This window comes from Anopheles bellator, chromosome 1, assembly GCF_943735745.2.
Source record: "Anopheles bellator chromosome 1, idAnoBellAS_SP24_06.2, whole genome shotgun sequence".
In the NCBI taxonomy this organism is placed as follows: domain Eukaryota; kingdom Metazoa; phylum Arthropoda; class Insecta; order Diptera; family Culicidae; genus Anopheles; species Anopheles bellator.
The window spans coordinates 37,645,363-37,663,783 of NC_071285.1; the positions used below are offsets into that span (position 1 = coordinate 37,645,363).

At 49.7% G+C, this 18,421-nt stretch overlaps 3 protein-coding genes across 3 annotated transcripts; all 3 read right to left on the bottom strand.

Moving 5' to 3' along the window:
- Positions 1 to 949: 949 nt before the first annotated feature.
- LOC131216318 (mucin-2-like) lies at positions 950 to 10,328 on the bottom strand. The gene is made up of 3 exons (XM_058210771.1): positions 10,095 to 10,328; positions 1,972 to 3,140; positions 950 to 1,887 (listed from the first exon to the last, which is right to left on the bottom strand). Exons 1-3 carry the CDS (start codon positions 10,095 to 10,097, stop codon positions 1,395 to 1,397), a joined length of 1,665 nt encoding a protein of 554 aa, XP_058066754.1. The 5' UTR covers positions 10,098 to 10,328; the 3' UTR covers positions 950 to 1,394.
- Positions 10,329 to 14,314: 3,986 nt separating this feature from the next.
- On the bottom strand, positions 14,315 to 16,582 carry LOC131216844 (phenoloxidase 8-like). Its single transcript, XM_058211434.1, has 3 exons — positions 14,952 to 16,582; positions 14,636 to 14,891; positions 14,315 to 14,569 (listed from the first exon to the last, which is right to left on the bottom strand). The coding sequence occupies exons 1-3, from the start codon at positions 16,561 to 16,563 to the stop codon at positions 14,368 to 14,370; spliced, it is 2,070 nt and encodes a 689-aa protein (XP_058067417.1). The 5' UTR covers positions 16,564 to 16,582; the 3' UTR covers positions 14,315 to 14,367.
- Positions 16,583 to 16,857: 275 nt separating this feature from the next.
- On the bottom strand, positions 16,858 to 17,298 carry LOC131216709 (uncharacterized). Its single transcript, XM_058211264.1, has one exon. The coding sequence runs from the start codon at positions 17,228 to 17,230 to the stop codon at positions 16,973 to 16,975; it is 258 nt and encodes an 85-aa protein (XP_058067247.1). The 5' UTR covers positions 17,231 to 17,298; the 3' UTR covers positions 16,858 to 16,972.
- Between the last annotated feature and the right edge of the window lie 1,123 nt (positions 17,299 to 18,421).

Below are 18,421 nucleotides of genomic sequence, written 5' to 3' on the forward strand. Positions count from 1 at the left end.
ACGCGCATAGTAAAACAGTTATTTAAAATTTACTAATTACTCAAAATGGCCGAAAGTTTCACCATAAGTGAGTGACATAAATAGCAACCTAACGCCGAGAAAATCGAACATACGTAACCCGAGTAAATAAAAAATTGTTAGAACTTTTTGAACGCACCTCGTATTATTCTAAATATTCTAAAGTAGACTAAAGATAAAATGCGTATACATTGCAAAAGACATACTAGTATTTTATATTTCGTAATAATCTTCAAACTCAGATTCACTGCTGTCTGAAAAATTGATATTCTCTTATTGCTCTTCAATGTACTCCTCATTGTCACTCTCTGAAGAGTCCTCATAAAATGCGACATCTTCAGATCCATCCATAGCGTTGCTGATGCCACATTTTTTAAATGATTTCACAACAACTTCTGTTTAAACTCCCTGCCATGACTTAATGACGATATTGTATGGATAATCATATTCCTAACAAATGTTTCATTTTATAATTTATTCAATAATACCATAACATATGTACCTAAAAGGGCACATTTGTATGATTAGAGGAGACAAAATTTTTACTCCCCTTGTATAACGCGCACCCAGATTTTAGAGCTCAAAAAATTGGGGAAAAGGTGCGCGTTATACACGGAAAAATACGGTAATTCAAATTTCAATTCCTTCGATTTTTCAGTCAATCGTTCCAGAGTATGTCAGTGTTTGCTTTTATTTTTTTCGGGTGTTTCCGAATAGTTTAAAATTTTCCGTGTTTAATTTGAAGCTCCCTTGGCTCTTGGAAAATAGTGGAACATAGTCCTCGTAACGTTGTAAAAAGCGGGAAATTATTGACCGAGGCATTTGGCACACTAAAAATCCCATTAGTCTGAAAAATCAATCGAATCGACAGTCCGCCAAAGGTACGGTTTTTCTGTCGTTGTTTCCTTAGAAACACGACGAAAGGTAGCTTTATTCGTGAAATCATAATGAACACCACACATAGACATAAACACACACACACACACGCACGAATACGCACAAATATATAATCACATACGAAAATCAATCACAATCCGCTTACCGCTATCGGTACTCGCTGTTGTGGAATGGTAATGGAATGGTATACCGGGGAATGCGTCTCCATCGTTGGTCGATCCAGAACCCGTAGTTTCGGTTTGTGTGTGCGCATTGTTTTCGTTACCTTTAGCTACGGTTCTATGTACATATTAAGTGCCTACGAACATCGTCTACGACTAATCTCATGATTGCGGTTGCCAAAATAATCTTAACAACACAGCGTCCCCGACGAAGGTATGAGTATTTATGAGTTTCTGCAGTTTCCGGTTTACTCTTCATCTTCATTTCAGCGATGCAGGCAGTGCGATGAATTGCGTGGAACTTCCGGTTCCACCTTCCTACGGGTTCCAGATCAAGTTGTTCCGGTCGTCCTCCGGCGGTGGCAGAACTTCACGGTGCAACGAAGGCACACGGGCGAACGCTGGGGCCGGCTGGTTGGCGGCCACGGTTTCGCGGGCCGGCAGATACGCATTGGTCGGAGTGCAGGCGATCACGGTGGTGGTCGACACTTCCGTTCGAGTTTCCGTGCGAATGACGGTCTTTTCACCCGCCGCCGGAAGATACGCATTGTCCGGTGTGCAAACGGTTTTCGTAACGACCGGAGGCGTTACGGACAGCTGCGGCGTAACGGTGATCGTGGTCGAAGCGGTTTGCGTGATCGTTCGAACCGGGGCCGCGATCGTCGTGGTGCTAGTGGCCTGCGGTGTGACCGTACGTGTGATTGTGTTCGTATTGGGAGCCGTCGTTGTGATGAGACTGGAAGGAGTGAACGTGCGCGTTACCGTTACGGTTGGTACGCTCTCCGTTACGACGAACGACGGTGTAAGAGTCCTGTTTTTGGAGGATGGAAAAATGGGCAGTGTTACTACGTCCTTTAGTGACACCGTAATGGCACGGGTCGGAAGCGTTACTTACCGCGTTACAGTGGCCGTATCCGCCGTCTGCTGCACAACGTACGTCGGAGTGACCGTGCGGGTCTGTGTGCGTGTTTGATCGAGCGTAATCACTACGGTCGATGTTGGGATCACCGTCCGATCGACTGTGACCGAGTCCAGATAGAAGAGCCGGGTCGAGGTGGGCGTTACGGTACGATTGACTGTGCTCGTGGCCACATAGAACACGTTGGTGGAGGTTGGCGTTACGGTGCGATTGACGGTGGTTGAAGGCACATAAAACACATTGGTCGAGGTCGGAGTGACCGTGCGGTTTACGGTGACAGAGTCGACGTAGAACACATTGGTGGAGGTTGGCGTTACGGTGCGATTGACAGTCGCCGAGGCAGCATAAAATACATTGGTGGACGTCGGTGTGACCGTGCGGTTCACAGTGACAGAGTTCAGGTAAAACACATTGGTGCTGGTCGGTGTTACGGTGCGATTAACGGTGGTCGAAGGTACATAGAACACGTTGGTGGACGTCGGTGTGACGGTGCGATTTACGGTGACCGAGTCTGCGTAGAACACGTTAGTTGAAGTTGGCGTTACGGTCCGGGTAGTCGTTACGAACGGGGTCTTGCTGATGACGATCGTCGTGGTTGGCGTAACGACCCGCTCGGTCGTGATCGGAGGTCCTCGCGATGTGATGGTGGTTGTTGTCGGAGGCAACGATTTGGTGGTGGTCAGTGGCGGCGGCCTAACCGTAACGGTGCTGGTGGCCGGCGGCAACGTTGTGGTCGTATCCGGAGGCAGATAGGCGTTGGTAGCTCCACAGAACGGCGTGGCAGTGGTCAGCGTTGTGGTGAGCGTGGTTGGAACGGTTTCCGTGACGGTTACCCTTTCCGTTCGCACCGTCGTCTCCGTACGAAATAGCGTCGTTGTTTCCGTGGTCGCCAATCCATCCTGCCACTGGCAGGAGGGTTTCTCGTACACGTAACCACACTTATCGGGCCCCCCTTCACATTTGTTCGAAGGTTCCGGCAACGGTTCGGTCGGTTTCTCAGCGGCGTAGCCGGCGAATTCTTCCTGCTGCTCGGCAGACGCTACCCTTGCCTTCGGTTCGCCGCCGGAAAACGACCCAATTTCGAATACCGGGATGTCCGCCTGACACCAGGCGACCAAGGCCAACAACAGAAGCAGCTTGCGTATCTATCAAGCGAGAAACGAGAAATTCGATTCAAAGATGTGTTAACTTATTATAAATTCATATTTTTCTTATCATTTAAATTCGATGTTTAGGACATCTCAATTTGACCCCGGGATGTGTATGAAGATCAGCACGGCCCGCACGGACCGCGCAGACATAATCACCATACAGGTTTTCTATTTTTCTGCCTGGCAGTTCCTAATTCCCAAGCAAATACCCACGCCGGCGGACAGATGGATGAGGCGTAGCTCGTAAATTTGCCGTCAGATGAAGGATTCCTCCGTCACCGGAGGGCGGATCGGAGCGTAATCCGTTCATCATACTTATCGACGATGCCAACCGCGGCGCAAGCGTTGGCCTCCAGCGCCAGCCAACGCTAATGAAATGCATGCGTGCGACGTCCGAAAGGTTAACTCTGTTTGCCCGCTAGCTACCGTGTGGATCATTTTGAAGGAAACGGTTAATTTATTTTTCAATTAGACCCACCTCGGCAGCCCCGTCTGTGGATGCGTGAGAAGTGATCGAAAAGCCATCCCATCCGATGAAACTATTCTCAAAATTAATTTCAACTCAGACCCAAACAATGACTCACAGACGCACCGGGAGAAGGTCGATAAGATCGGGCGAATGAATGGATCGCATTGAAATGACACAATGGGAGTTTCCCAACTGTGGTGCACGTGTGAGCACTGCAAACAAGATCACTGACCACTGCCAATGTTGTGCAACCACCCCGATAGGTGGCCACCGATTGTTGGGCCCAGCCCCGGTGGTTGTGCAAATTTACTTCACTATCCACCGGGACGAGGTTTAAATTTGTTGATTCAATCTGCGGCGTTCTTCCGACGAACAGTCGGCTTGCAGTTTGCAGATGTGCACCTTGTGCAACGTGAACGTAACATTGACACCTTAGAAGCCTCCGCTGTCCGGTGGTGGTGGTGTCCGGTGTTTACGCATATAAATGGCAGCGGTTTTCCAGCCGGCCAACTTGAGCTTCCTTCTCTCGAGCGTGTCGGTCGCGCTCAATGACTTGCCTAGACAAACTACTAATGGGTTCAAATGGGCAATGAATGTGAAATAAGGGAACCGCACGGAGGGCGGGGGTGCATCTTTGAAACTAGTATCTCTCCCCGCGGTTAGTGATGCGATCGCACGGTTCGCCGTCAAAGATCAGCCGCAGCAAAACGGCGAGATTGCCGGCGAGTGACTTATCCGGTTTTGCGGTAGTTAGGTGCCTACACCTTCACGCCGGGAGGTATCCACTTAGCAAGAATGTAGAGGAAGATGCCCGTGAGATCGGGGCGAAGGTGACTATTCGATCGGGCTTGATTTATTTCACCACTGACCGCTTAACCTTCTGAACATCCTTTTCATTGACGATCAGCCCAGTTCGGGATACGTGCTTGCGCAAACTTCCCGCCAAACTTTCATTCCAAGAAACGGAATCGTTAAGAGTGATGTCGCAAACTGGCGGAAGCCCAAATTAGGAAACGGACTCAAAAAGTGGAGGAAAAAACACCCCGGCGAGATCACTAAAAATATACGCCGCAAAGGAATGTGGTCCATTGAACCTGATCCCATGCCGAGGACGACGAACGTGGACGATAGAAAGCCAAAGTCAAGGCTCTAGGAGCGGACCAGAGCCCATCCATCGTTCGACGATGGTGGCGGCTTGGGACCCCCCGTTTTCGTCCTTCTATCTGATGTCCACTTCAGAGAACAACCTTGTGGTGCGACATCACCCAGGTGCTCACCATGTTTCTGTGTGTGGTGCCCATACCGGTTTCCGATCTTCGATCGCACACCGCAGACGCTCTGGCCGCAGACGCTAACTCTAACTTATTTTCGGATGGCGGGCGGTTCTAAAAGCGAAAACGACCGTTGGCGGCGGCTGCGACTGGGGATGGGTTGATGATAAAATTTGCATTTTATAATCACAAAAATAGCCTCTCCGTTTTGGGTGCGAAGCAAAAATAGGAAGAAAAAAACAGTAACAGCAACGCCTCGTGCAGATAAATGGATGGGATAAAAATGGCTACGGCGGGGCCATCGCGACGCGCGTGTGGGTACCACCTACGGGTTAGGCCAATGAAGTTCGGGGTTAGCAAGTCACCCTGTGACGGCGGCCACACACGGGCCAGACCGAGTTGAGAGGCCGACCACACTGAACTTGTTTCTAATCATGTGACACCAACAGCAGATGAGAGGGTTCGTCGCTTGCCACGTGTTGATGTCGTTCGTTCGGGCCGTATTGAGTATGGCTCGCCTTTTCGATTGAGCTTAAATTTTCCCACGGACTAGAGACCTTTGGTTTGTTGAAATGAAATAAATCGAATATTAAGTGGTAAGTTGTGCTGTTCAAATTGAGAATGGCGGGAAATGTTCAGTAATTACAGGCAATTTGCCGGATCGGATCCGGGAATCGGAGTGAACTTTTCCTTAGCCCACAAACGAGAGGTTACGAATTGGCAGCATGGCAAGTATACGAGTAATCAAAAGAGGTCAATGCAAAATAAAACCGTACATAATGACATTTCGTTAATTAAGATCGTCCTGCAGTAAAATCGGTGACCTACTGACTCGTGATAGATTTTTCAAGCCGAACGGACCGAGTGTACTTAATACTTGTTCGGGTGACCTTTCGGTCAGCTAGTATATTCTGAAAGCTTTTCGGCTGCCACCCGAGATGGCCAACACCCACAGTGCGGCTGTAAGGTGGTGGTTTACGACGGGCGCCATTAATAGGATGAGATCATTGCACGGCTGGAATGCGAATATGTGTTGACATTTGGTAATACGATTGTTTACCGGGTAAAAACCGGTACCTTCTTGGCTTGGCCGGCACCAGGGAAAGCATAGTATTGTGTAATGGGTTAAGGTAAAATTGTTTTATGACGGAAATGTGGCGGTCGTAAATGGCTGAAATCTGGAAAACGGGTTCTGGGGCCGCAAACGGGCAGCGCACACAACTCTGGCCGAGTGACAGGTACAAGTGTAGTGTGTTGTAGTACACCCCGGGCCCGGGGACAAACGGGGTTGTCGATTTGACGTGAAAATTAATTAATAAATGTTAATGAAGGATGCAGTCCGGTGGCGATCACTCGACAGGGTGGCGCAACCGTCATTGTATCCCAGGCGGCCCATCATGGTGCTGATTCGTAGAGGAATTTACTAAATGATACGTTGTAAATGGCCTCACCGGTCAGCGGCGGTGTTTAATGTGTCCGGAGGCGACTGCAGGCAACGCAGTTCGTAGGGTCGAAGCTAAACATACGATTTAAGATGACCAAAGATGTACAAAGGGAGGCCACCGCCGCCTGTCGCACCGGTTTTCGTGTGTGTGTTTGGGGGGAAGATGGGTGAAGCTGGGTGAGGTGGTCACGTTACGGTACTTGACGGCCTACACGACGGTTTCGTCCGCCCCGGCGCACATGTGTTTGCTGCGTAAACTTTGACCCAAAGTGGAATCGATTGTGGAAGCAATCAGTCGATTTAAGCGTTTCGGTTCGACTCTCGACTCATCCTTGACTCTCGGTTGCTTCCTGTATCTCGGTAGAGCCGTTTATTTTTAAAAGGACCATGGTACCAGCGTCCAAAAGCGGTCCCATCCAAGATCGTGGTCATGGCCGTATCCAAGACCCCCATTGTCTCGATCGTTCCGATGTACGATTAATCGATAAAAACATAAAAACTGACAATCATAATGGGTTTATGGTGATATGGGTAAGGTTAATTTTGCCTTAGACGGGTCGGGTAGTAATTAGTAGAATAAATTGCAACGATAAGAATCGGACACACCGGCGAGGACGTTCACACCGACACGCCGAAGGGGCCAAAAACCAGAAATCATACAATTTCGGAGTTCCGGAATATTTTGAATACTTGTCTGTCATCAAAATAATGACAAATCGTTAGCGACTAGGCCCAACGATAAGCTTGGACGTGGAATAAATCACCCACAGAATCACTGGCTTCGGTTGCGATCGATATGCAAACCAATGCTGCCAGCCAATTCCCCATGCACGGCCATTGTGTGACAGATTGACGTGCGCGGGCCTCGAAGAGGGAGAACAAATAAGCGAACAAACCGCGGAATCGATGAGCTGCGAGAGCTCAGCGCAAGAAAAGACGGCCCCACTGATGCTGACAGTGAATTAGCAAGAGATGATGCTGCTCGCTGCCGGGCCGGACCGTCTCAGGCAGACGGCCTTGAAGAAGTCTCACCTGCTGCGGACCGGCAAACTCGTTCCGTAGGGTGTCCCGATGGGGATGGGCCGCCCTCGTGTGGGGATCGTGTGTTAGCCGACCGCGTGTTGTTTGGTTTTGCGGTTCTAAAATGTTGTCTCTTCGTTAGTTCGATTTTTGACGGGACTATTGCCGCTTTTTGTGCTTTTATGCCTGGGATGAAAATATGGCAAAAAACGGACGGCAATGTGATAAAACCGATCATCGAAGCGTTTTCGGGATGCATCGTCAATTTTGCATTTCAATCAACCTATTTTTAGCACCCGTTGCCGATGCCATCATGCTTCTTGGAAGCTGGTTCTAAGCTTCCAGAGTGTGAACATTTCACCTTGAAACCGGCAGGCAGGAAGCAATTTGGCTCAATTAATTCCCATAGGGGTAGTATAGGTAGTAGCCACTGATTGTGGCCACATGCCCCGTCTCGACCGTTTCGACCGAAGCGACCACCACCGAAATTGGTGGCGATAAATCATCTGCTCGTTTGCAAACGATCGTTTGCGTACCGTTAAAAAAGATGCACGCATCTCGCTGCAGTGTACATGTGAATTTATCATTCTTTATGCCATTTTATGGCCATGCTGATTTGGACAGATTGTGACGTTTTTTTCTTCTGTGCGGTTAATAAAAAAATGAGCTTTTGTGTGACTGGAAGGCAGTATCCCGAATTCGCGCACTCTGCTTCGGACACATTTTTCGCATTGACTCGACCCATTTTCGGGTTGGTCGAGCGAACAAATTGATTACATCTATTTAATGGTGATGAGATTTCGCGACGATAGGCAAATTCGGTGATGGGCGCGGAACAACGCACATCTGCCGGAAGTTACAGCGGTACCAGTTGGTTGGTGGTTTATAAAATTTTCGCCAATCACTCTTCTGACGGCAGCCCCGGCTCTTTACCGGCCCTCTTTCTCTCTCTCTCTCTGTCTCTTTGATGTATCGTGCCAGATTTATCTTGTGCGCCGACGGCGACAAAGGAAGAACAACGAAGCCGCTTCGAGAAGTTGTTCGTCAGTCAGTCAGTCATTCTGCGCACGCCACACGCTTTAATCGCGCCCATCGTTATGCTGCAAACGTGACCTCCTCGGTTTACGTGGGAATACCGTGTATTCATTTCTTCGTTTCGTTTCTTGGGTTAATTTTGCAGCATTTCGAGGGAGAAAACGAAAAAACGGCCGACAACGACGCAACCAGCTTGAGAAAACCGCAGCTTTCTACCGCCATGCTGGGGCCGCGCAGTGCAGTGATTATCTTCCCCTTTTAATGGTGTCCTTGCAGCGGTGCATCGGTTGCAGGCGACATGACCCGACCTGTGCTGGAATGCTGTGGGCAGCGCGTCGTATGCGGGTCGACAAAATAATTTAAGTTGCGCGAATTTATATCACATACGTCCCAACATGGTGGATAATCAATTTTTTCGGCAACCGTTCGGCTTGTTAGCGTACGGTGGCCGACCCGAAGGGCACCCGGTGTGTCACAAGATTTATAACAAACAATATTTCACCGACTTTTGGGCCCGGACTCTCCGGTGCCGGTTGTAAGGTTTAATGCTTCGTTTAAATAACCCCTTCTGACCCTGGCGACGCCCCAAGGCGCGGGCCTCGGCAGATCACAAAGATACGTAACGACACCAGCAGATGTGGACGACCGAATTCCCGAGCCTCGTGCACCCTTCGAGCAGCGCAGTAAATTAATATGTATGACTAGTCGCCAGTGTCGGCTCCACCTTATTCGTGAAGATGGGTTAGTAAAACAAACGAACCTGCCCAGCCCAGACCTGGCCCAGCGTCTTATGTATGGGAATGGGTGAGAACTGTCTGGCCTGGCACCGTTTCTTCATCATTTGTCTAATTTTCAGTGGAAGAAATACGTGACACTCGCGTATGCTCTATAACTGCTATACGTCATGAATTTGATGGTGCTAATTTAAGGTAACGATTTCGTTCGTTAGAGTGTGCAGCTGATGCAGGTTCATTGGACCTTGTGCCAAACTGTCTCAAGATCATTGCGGATTAGGTTCGGTTCATTGCTTCTCCGTGAGCGAGGTCGAACGAGATAACGTTGCTAACTCGGCTCGTGTCTCGTGTCCTCTAAACCAGCCAGCAGCCGCGGGCATCGAATTAGCATCAACGCACGGGGATTTTGGTAATCGGGGCAAAAATCGGTCGATTTATGTCGGGTGGGACCAAAAATAAACCACCTTGGAGACGGCTTTCGGTTGAATCGAATTTATGACCGATTTATGATCGAGTGATCGCTCGCTCCACGGCAGCCACGATGATAAAAACTCGAAGCCCGAAAAGGTTGACCGTAAAGTTCCTGAGCAACACCCGGAGCGACCTGCATCCGTACAAAAATCCGTGGGCCGCCGGCAGTCTATTAGCCGGCGAAGGTGATGCTAATTGCCGCTGGTGGAGATGCCACACCCTTGGCCGGGCATTTCATGGTCTATCACCCGGTCCGGTTGCCTTCGATGACGTGACACTTGCACTTGCACACACTGCGCGCCCCATTAGTTGCACCGACCGAAGATGCACTATCCTTCGACGGGGGCCACGGTGCGCGATCGTAATCCATCATACCGGCGGCCCTGCCACCGTCACAAGAGAAAGGTACCGTGATTGGCCGGGGACCTCAATGAGGCCCCAGGCATGGCACAACATAATGCTTCACTTGACATTTACATCCATTAATGACGTTCGTTCACTCACCATGGTCTTGCCGTGACTGGCCGGTCGCTTACACAAATTCGTCTTCACTGCGGTCACGATCCTGCCGATCCTTTGGTGGAGTATCCTTCGCGAACAGGGACACAACGAGTTTTACACGAGATCACGAGGCCCACGGGTTATTACATACACTGAAATTGTTTCCACTATCTCGATAACTCCACGCCTGGGCTCAGGGCTATGTCCCCGCTCGGGCTAGCCACCTGTTTCACGATTGATCACACGAGCCGGCGCGAACCGTGCGGTGGATGCTGCTGACCGAAAATCGGGTGGCAAACTGAAATTTTGCTCATCGTCGCAGAAAGCTTTTATAGGGCCGCAGCACCGGGCGGAGCGAGCAGATCACTAGCGATACTGCGCGCTGATAGTGGAACCGGGCGGTCGCGTAGGGGCGATCGGTGCCCGCAGGGAGAGTGGACACCATCTTTGGTTCCTCGCTCGCGCTTTATTCATTCATCAGTAATTTATGGAACATAAAATACGTGGTTTGCTAACTGTGGTAGTAGAGTTGATAAATAGTATTCACATGAATGAGTTTATTTTATTCAAAAATTAATGACTATAATTTAACTGGCTGTATTTTAATTGTCCTAAAAATTTCATTTTATTTCATTTTGTTTTTTGGACTTTTTTGAGTGGACTAATGAAGTTGTGAAAAAAATATTATTGTTTAGTGATATAACTTAAAAATTTTAATTTTTCGTTTGAAATTATGAAATGATTTCTTCCAATTTAATTTTAAGAAGAATGTCATATATTTTTAATCACATACCAATAATAGGTCGGAACATATGAAACAATAGATGACATAATGTGCTGGCAAAAAATATAGTATTTGCATTCGCAAACGGTACCGAAAATAGTAAGTGATGATTTGATCAATTCACACCTTCTTACGGGTTGCGGCCAAAGGATTGCACTTGCTGTACGGACGTTGCGGCTCGTTTAAGCCCAACTCCCTTATTTGGATATTCCGATTCTCCCTCTCGCATTCTCTCTCTCTCTAGCTTTCAGTGAATAAAATTACCTTGGTGATCTTGAAGTAGAAAAAAAGTAGTTCCCCTTCTCATTCACACCGCCAGGCGTAGGCCAGCAATCCTTCTCAACCCCATTAGCATACCTTTGGCGGGTTTCTCGTTCATCAAAATAATCTCTTTTCCTTCTGTCACGCACTCACGCACTCTCTCTCTCTCTCTCGCTCTTTGTTTCTCTCTTTTTCTGGGCTGGTCATTGGGCTGATGAGAGCAAGTGCATGCATTTTTCAACATCCCTCCATTCTACTTATTGCATTGCGCGAATGCGATGGTTAGCATATTCACGTGCATCATCGAGAGGTCACTGCTCTAGGATGCGCTTCAGAGCCTCGATTAGGGGCAGATCAAGCGCTTCTCTGGCTGCATATGGGATTCACTTTTTCACACACTGATTGTCAGAATTGTCGGTGACGGTATTCATTAAGGCATTCAACCGATGAGTCACGCTCTTAGAAAGAGACCGGTTCTCTAGCAGTATCAGGTAGCGATGATCTTGATACTAACGATTGGGTTGGGTAGACAGAAAGAACGTAAAATATGGTAATATCGCCACAGGGTTCGACCACTTCGAAAGTCAAGGATACGCCATTGAGTCTGTTTCGAGATAGTATTATTATTTCAGACGTCGAAAAAACTCTTCACACCGAATCTTTTTTTCTTCGTTTCGAATGCAATCTCGACGGGACGCGAAATCTTGAAAATATCCAACATACAAAGTAAAAAGATGCTACAAAATTACTTGTTACGGAGCAAGTCGGACCCAGAACAGGCAGATTATCGTATTATGCCCAGTTCCAACGTTTTGGTTTCAGTGTGCTAAGTCTTGACAAGTGTGTTCCGTTTCCCTTTCTTTCGTTTCATTCGTGCAAATAACAAAAACGATTTGCCGTCCCAACTGCCAATTTTTGCCAACATTTTTGCAAACATTAGTAGTGGGCTGCTTATAAAAAGCGAGATTGTAAATTTCTTGTGCCTCGTAAATAATATTTTCAGCATAAATGATTAATCTCTTACAAATGATAGCCGATAACGGCAGAGATAGAGATCTTCTGGTGATGAAATAATCATAAAATCAAATCGGGCTGATTAGCGACACTGCTACCGGTTCTGATAATACGCCAATGGAGCCATTCAAGTTGTTAATTTGAGTGTTAATTGGAGTCATAACGTTCGGATCCGTAGGCAGGATCAGAACGGTGGCACCGTTACATCCTTGTAACGATCACAAGAAATACAAAACAAAAATCACATACATCAAAGCGCGAAAGGTCAAAGGATATCGTGTGAGACAGACCGAGGAAGGACTTCGGTTGACCAAAAACGTATATATCATCATTATCGCAGCTAGAACCGACGAGAATGGTGCCGATTCGCTGAAAACACTTTATGCATACGTTTGTTTTAACTGGTTTTGCGGCTCTATCAACGCGCAGGAATCATTATGCTCAAAGGTACCTGTTGGTCTGTGGCGTAGTTCGCGCAGCATTGACATCACTGTCCAACGCCTGCGACCAGCGAACACACTTCCATTTGCCAACGAAGTGATAATTTTATGCGAAAATGTTTGACTGTTTGTCCGGCTGCCGATGGCTGTTTGCCATCGCCCGGCCATTGGCGATGGTAGCCGTTCGGCCCAATGGTTTCTGGTTCGCACTGTATTTTGGGATTTGTTGTTGGGACCTGCTTAGTTTTCGGCTATGTTTTTAGACCTTTTTTCCATCGTTCCAATCTGTTCAAATTTATCTACACGCGGCTCTGCACTTTATTTTGCTTGCACTTCAACGACGAGTGAACAAAGAAAAAAAATCAGGAGACACATTCCAGCTGTGGTTGCCTAGCGGTGATGCTGGACAAGGTCGTATCGGGAATGTGAGCGTTTCAGACCTACCCGATTTCGGCAAATGGCAAACTGTGGACCAACCAGGCCAACAGTGATCGAAAGTGATGTTGTAAAGTTTGCGAAAACGATGGGTTCGTTAATTGATATCGTCCCCGATTGAAACTGTGCTGATGGTTGGCTGGAGAATCGTGTCAATGTTATGTGAAGTAACAGTTCGTAGTGACAATCCATCTCCAAACTGAGTATGTGCTGTTCTGAATTGAATAATCTACGGTGTTCTAAACTATTGAGTATCTTGAGTCAGCGATCAGTAGCTACAAACAAACCACGAAAGATCATACGATCATGACAGAGCCAACGGAGTTGATATGCAAAGATTTTGGAAGGACTTTGATCTTTTACATCGTTCGAAGGTAGCAATGGACGACGAAGAAGAGGTTTAAAATCTCGCAGTATTTTAACTTACTTGTCATTCCATAGAGCAGGGACATGTTAACTCGGTTCGTGTGGCTGCTTCCGTCTGGACGCATTTCCCGGTGACCCGTTTAATGCCCAAATCATTTGTAAAAATCAAATGACACGAGTCAATGGAAATGTTAAGATCCTCAGCAACTTCTCTAACAGTGATTCGACGATTGGCCAACACTATTTTCTTCAATTCATCAATGTATTCGTCTGTTGTTGACCTGCTCGGGCGTCCAGCATGCTCTTCGTCGTTCACACCTTCTTGGCCCCAATTTTGAACCACCGATTAACCCGGTTTTAGGCCACGGTGGCTTCACCATATGCCACAGTCAACAGTCGAAATGCGCCCGCGCATTTAATTTTTGTTTTTCACACGAAATTTAATACAGATTCTTTGCCATTCCTTTTTTGGAGCAGACAAAAATCGATGATGACCCAAAACACAAATTTACTGAGCATTCCCAACGGCCGAACTTGTTGACATAAGGGAGAGACATGAATATTTATCATCATAACGTAACAAAAAAATCGAAAATCCAATATACGTAACCCGCGGAAAGTTTCGGATACTTTTTGAGCAGACCATGTACTTACAGTTCGTTCGAAGAATTGCATGAAAGTTGATACTTTGAAAGATGCTGATCACAACTAACGGAACCGTAAATATGAATGGATTAACCTAAATATTATTGTCAGATGTAAAACTTCGTAGAAGCTCCATTTGTGGCGGCAGAGGTGTCTCAAATACGAAGCTTCGCTATGTGTCGAAGATGGTGGCTAAGGAATGGATCCGTTTCGACCACAGATTCAAGCTCAAACTAAACTTGCAGTTTACATTCTTTATTATTGAAGCAAGCGGAAAGAAAGAAATTCCGGAAAGGAACTCCGTTCCTGCGTGCGACCTGCGATCCGGGTTTTATGTGCGTGCGATGACGGTATTGTTGAACTTCACCTGGATCGTGGCCGCCTTCATGTTGCCGTTCGGGGCGACGAAATCGTTCAGCGTCTTAACCGTGTCCGCGGTGCGACGATCGAACGGGAAGCCCATGGCCCGCCGATCCGGATACTTCTTGTCCCGCAGCCCACAGAACGAATGCGCATCGTTGCAAGGTGCGTTCCTGGAAGCGAACAGTCGGTCGGTCAGAATGAGTCTGTCTCGGGGACGGCAAGCCTATGCTACTTACGGGTCCAGATCCTGCACGACCTGATCCTGCGCGTAGTCCGAAACCATGGCGAACAGATCGAACTGGACGCCCTCGGGTGAACCCTTTGGCAGCAGCATATGCTGGGGCCAGCCGCAGCCGCAGAAGCGGAACTGGGCCAGCTGTGCGGGGGCGGCCGGTTGTGCCTTGGTCCCGATGGCTCGGAACGTTCGCTCGTACGGAATCGTTACACTCGAGTCGTCGGAACGGCGGACGATCGTGTTCATGCCCGGGTTTACTGCGGAAACGCCAGATGGTTAGTAGTTCGACTCAGGTTGGCCTCGTCGGCAGGACTTACGTGTAACGGTCGCTGTGTCCATCTCGATGAAGTACTGACGCTGCTCACGGAATGCCAACGGAGTGCCTCGCTCATCCACCTTCGGGGCAATCCAGATGCGAAGCGTGCCCTGCTTCGGGGCTCCCGACGCATTGTTCACCTCGACGCGGAACGAGAACGGGGCGTGCTGAAGGTGGGTGAACGAAGCGAACACGTTGCCCTGCGGCCCGAAGTCGAGTCCGGCCGCCAGGTCAACCTGGGAGCGCTGCCAGAACGTCAGCAGCACGTTGGCGGGCGTGTTGGGCCGTGTCAGCTGCACGCCCACTGACGTCACCGAGACTCCGTCGTTCCCGAGCTGGGCGCCCGTGTACGGCGTGAGCATATCCTTGTGGCGCCGGAACAGGCCATCGATCATGCCGTGCCAGCGGTAGAAGATCGGATCACGCATCGCCGTCGTGACGTCACCCATCACACCGTAGTCCTCCAGGTAGCGGTAGTCCGGATCGTGGATATACGCGATCACATTGTGGCCCATGTTGTGCAGACTGCCGTAGAGGGTGCGGTTGGGCGTAAGGATGGACGCCTCGACGATGTCACCCAGCACGTCGATACCACGCTCCTCGTCCAGCGGCATCCGGTTGCCGTCGGTGTCAAGGACGAATCCTTGGTCGATCGCCTCGTGAATGCGATCGCGCCACCGTTCCAGATCGCTCACCGCCACCGTCGTATTGTTGTCGACTCGATCCACATCCTGGAGCATCGCGTTAGCCGAGCGAGCCGGGTACGACCGGCTATTGGAGCTTCGGACCATCTTCGGGAAGTACGCCTCCGGGATTGGTTCGCGCAAGTTGGTCAAGTGACGAACCTTCTTCAGCCGGTTGGAGAACCGCTCGGCGTTGTAGCGCGCGATCAGCTGGCTGTGCATGTAGAAGAACAGCTCCCCCCGTCGATCCTTGCGCACCACCTCGAGTGGCCCATCGCCCGGGTACACCAGATGCCAGTGCCAGTGGTGCATGTTGACGCCGATATCCTCGCGGAAGTACGCCATTCGCTGCTCGTCCTCGCGGTCCGACGCGGTGTAGGCCGGCGGGATATCGATCACCATCCGGTTCTCCTGTTGCACCGCGGCACCTTCCTCTCGTAGCTTCGGAAAGACGGCCGGATCGACGAACTGGTCCGGGAAGAGCGAGACGATCGATGGGATGTTAACGTTCTTCGTGTCCTCCCGATGCTGGATCGCTACGGCCAGCGCGTACTGAAACAGGACCGCGTTCAGCCGATCGCGACAGTACGTGGCCACGCTCATCAGCGTCTGGACGTCTGGCTGCCCGAGGAACAAGTTGATCAGGGCGGCAGCCGCATCCCGGTGCGTCGGGATGAACAGCGAGAAGGCGCCCCGCTTGGCGATGCCGTTCGCAAACGATAGATCCGGTGTTGAGGGCACGTTCCGCACCGGAATCCTCTGCTCGGCATCGCTCGTAAACCGCGACTGTAACTCGGCCCCGATCGGCCGGTAGCGATCGGTGAGGAACTCCTCCGGTACGTCGATCACCGTTTTGCCATCGTCCTTCGGCAGGAAGGTGGGCTCGAGTGGCCGTTGCAGCAAGGCCAGCAGATCGGTCGGTTCAGTCATGATCGAAGAACGGTTCAACTACACACCGGGACACAGGTTGTTGGGGCTCAAAAGAACCTAAAGAAAACGGGACACAACCAATTGCTACTAGGCACAGTTCACCAACTGTCGACTATCGAATGACGGACGGCAAGTCCGGTCCCTTTTATACTCGCCGTAGATCAGTCTCACGGCCACATGCCAAACCACAACCCTTAAGCCGGGCAACATAGAAACCGCAACCGCGCCCGGCCCGGACTGGAGCAAAATTTCGGATACGGACGAGGCCTTATCGGGCTCAAACCAATATTTGGACGTTCCAGCTACCGTACGCAGTGGCAGCGGCATTGCTGTGCGCTTTTTTATTCCACTTCCCAAAGTGATAACATGGCTCTCTGGACACAAAAACCGGAACGGAACCGGCCGAGGCTTACAGTTTGAAGCCCTCGGTCAGCTTCTTGCCGATGTCGCCCACCTGGTCCTTGGCTTTGCCGGCCGCATCCTCCAGCTTCTTGGTGGCCTCCTTCGGGTCCGGCGTCGTCACGGCGTCCTTGTCCAGCTTCGGTGCGTCCGGAACGGCCGGCACCTTATCCTTCGCGTCCTTAGCCGCATCCTTGGCGGCGTCGGTCTGGGCGTACGCAACGCACACAAACAGTGCGATCAGGGCGAATGCAAACGCGAACTTCATCGTGACTACTGGCGTTCTGGTGAGGTGCTTTCTGGGCGAGGAAGTCGGTCTGGTCGGAAAGTTTTCCACTGGCTCACTGATACCGTCCGTTCGGTGGACGGTTCGCTTTTATAGGCCGGCGCCATTAGACGGAACAACAACAGAACTGGGAATGCATTCACGCTGATCTCGATTATCTCCGGTGCATCCGATTCGGGTGAGCTTCAGCACCGAATTAGAATACAATCGCGTGGGAACGACACGCAACGTGGCGCTGCTGTCTAGCCCAGCATCTTGGGAGAGCCAACTTCCTGCCGGTCAGTGGGTCAGCCAGCCAGGTTTCATTGATCGCCCAGGTCCGTCCACGATCGATCGCATGTGGACCGACAATTAAACGCTGGCCAGCCGGCGGGAGGAAAACGATTTTTAATGCTCGTTAGATTTGCCGTGCCGTGCCCAAGGCGAGGCGTTAGCTTCCGCGCGAGTTGTTCCCCTGGGCGCCCATTGAGAATTGAGTCATTCGAAGCAGCATTCGTCTATGCGCTATTGTTTGAGGCACGTGAAGTTGGTCGATGCATGCGTTCGGTTTTCGAGACGATAAACAGCAGTTCCTGTCTGACTCTAATTTACGAGTGGATGCGAAGGATACATTGCTGCTAATGGCAAGCCATTGGATGTCGGGCGCGGGAAAAGGTTTCTGGTTCACACAGAGACCGTTCTCTGGTTGTAGCGCCTGATAAGTGCATAAGTGACCGCCATAATCGCTTATCGTAGTTGCAGCTCAAACGGACTCAGTGCGCCGCTCGACGTTAGCATTAGTCAGACAGCAGACTGGCTACTGTTTACTACGGTTTGCTTCGCTTAAATCGGATAAGTCGATGCAATACAATGTTGGGCATTTCCGATTCCGACCGGTTGGGAAAGTGTTGTCGCTTCCCGTGTGCGAATTATATGCAAATGTTTCGTTTGCTGCTTCGCTTGAGTCATCCCCTTGGCGTACTTGTCTTCTTGTTTAGTAGCTGTGAACGGCAACAAGTTTCTCACAGGGGGTTTTGCTTTCGCTTTTGTTTGTGTTTGTGAAAGAGACAAAAGAATGGAACCACTAGAACGCGAGAGCAAATCAGTTACTCATTGTTGATAGTGAGATGGTCAGTGAGACGTGAGCACGGTGGTTTCACCACGGCGTGATAAGGAGCTAAACAAGTAACGGAA

Bases quoted from the DNA above. Each gene is read 5' to 3' on its own strand.
- LOC131216318 (XM_058210771.1), bottom strand. The intron at 1,888-1,971 runs GTAAGTAACGCT...CTCCAAAAACAG, and splicing joins GATACGGCCACTGTAACGCG to GACTCTTACACCGTCGTTCG.
- LOC131216844 (XM_058211434.1), bottom strand. From the start codon at position 16,563: ATGACTGAACCGACCGATCTGCTGGCCTTGCTGCAACGGCCACTCGAG. The intron at 14,892-14,951 runs GTAAGTCCTGCC...GCGTTTCCGCAG, and splicing joins GGACACAGCGACCGTTACAC to TAAACCCGGGCATGAACACG. The intron at 14,570-14,635 runs GTAAGTAGCATA...GTTCGCTTCCAG, and splicing joins GTCGTGCAGGATCTGGACCC to GAACGCACCTTGCAACGATG.
- LOC131216709 (XM_058211264.1), bottom strand. From the start codon at position 17,230: ATGAAGTTCGCGTTTGCATTCGCCCTGATCGCACTGTTTGTGTGCGTT.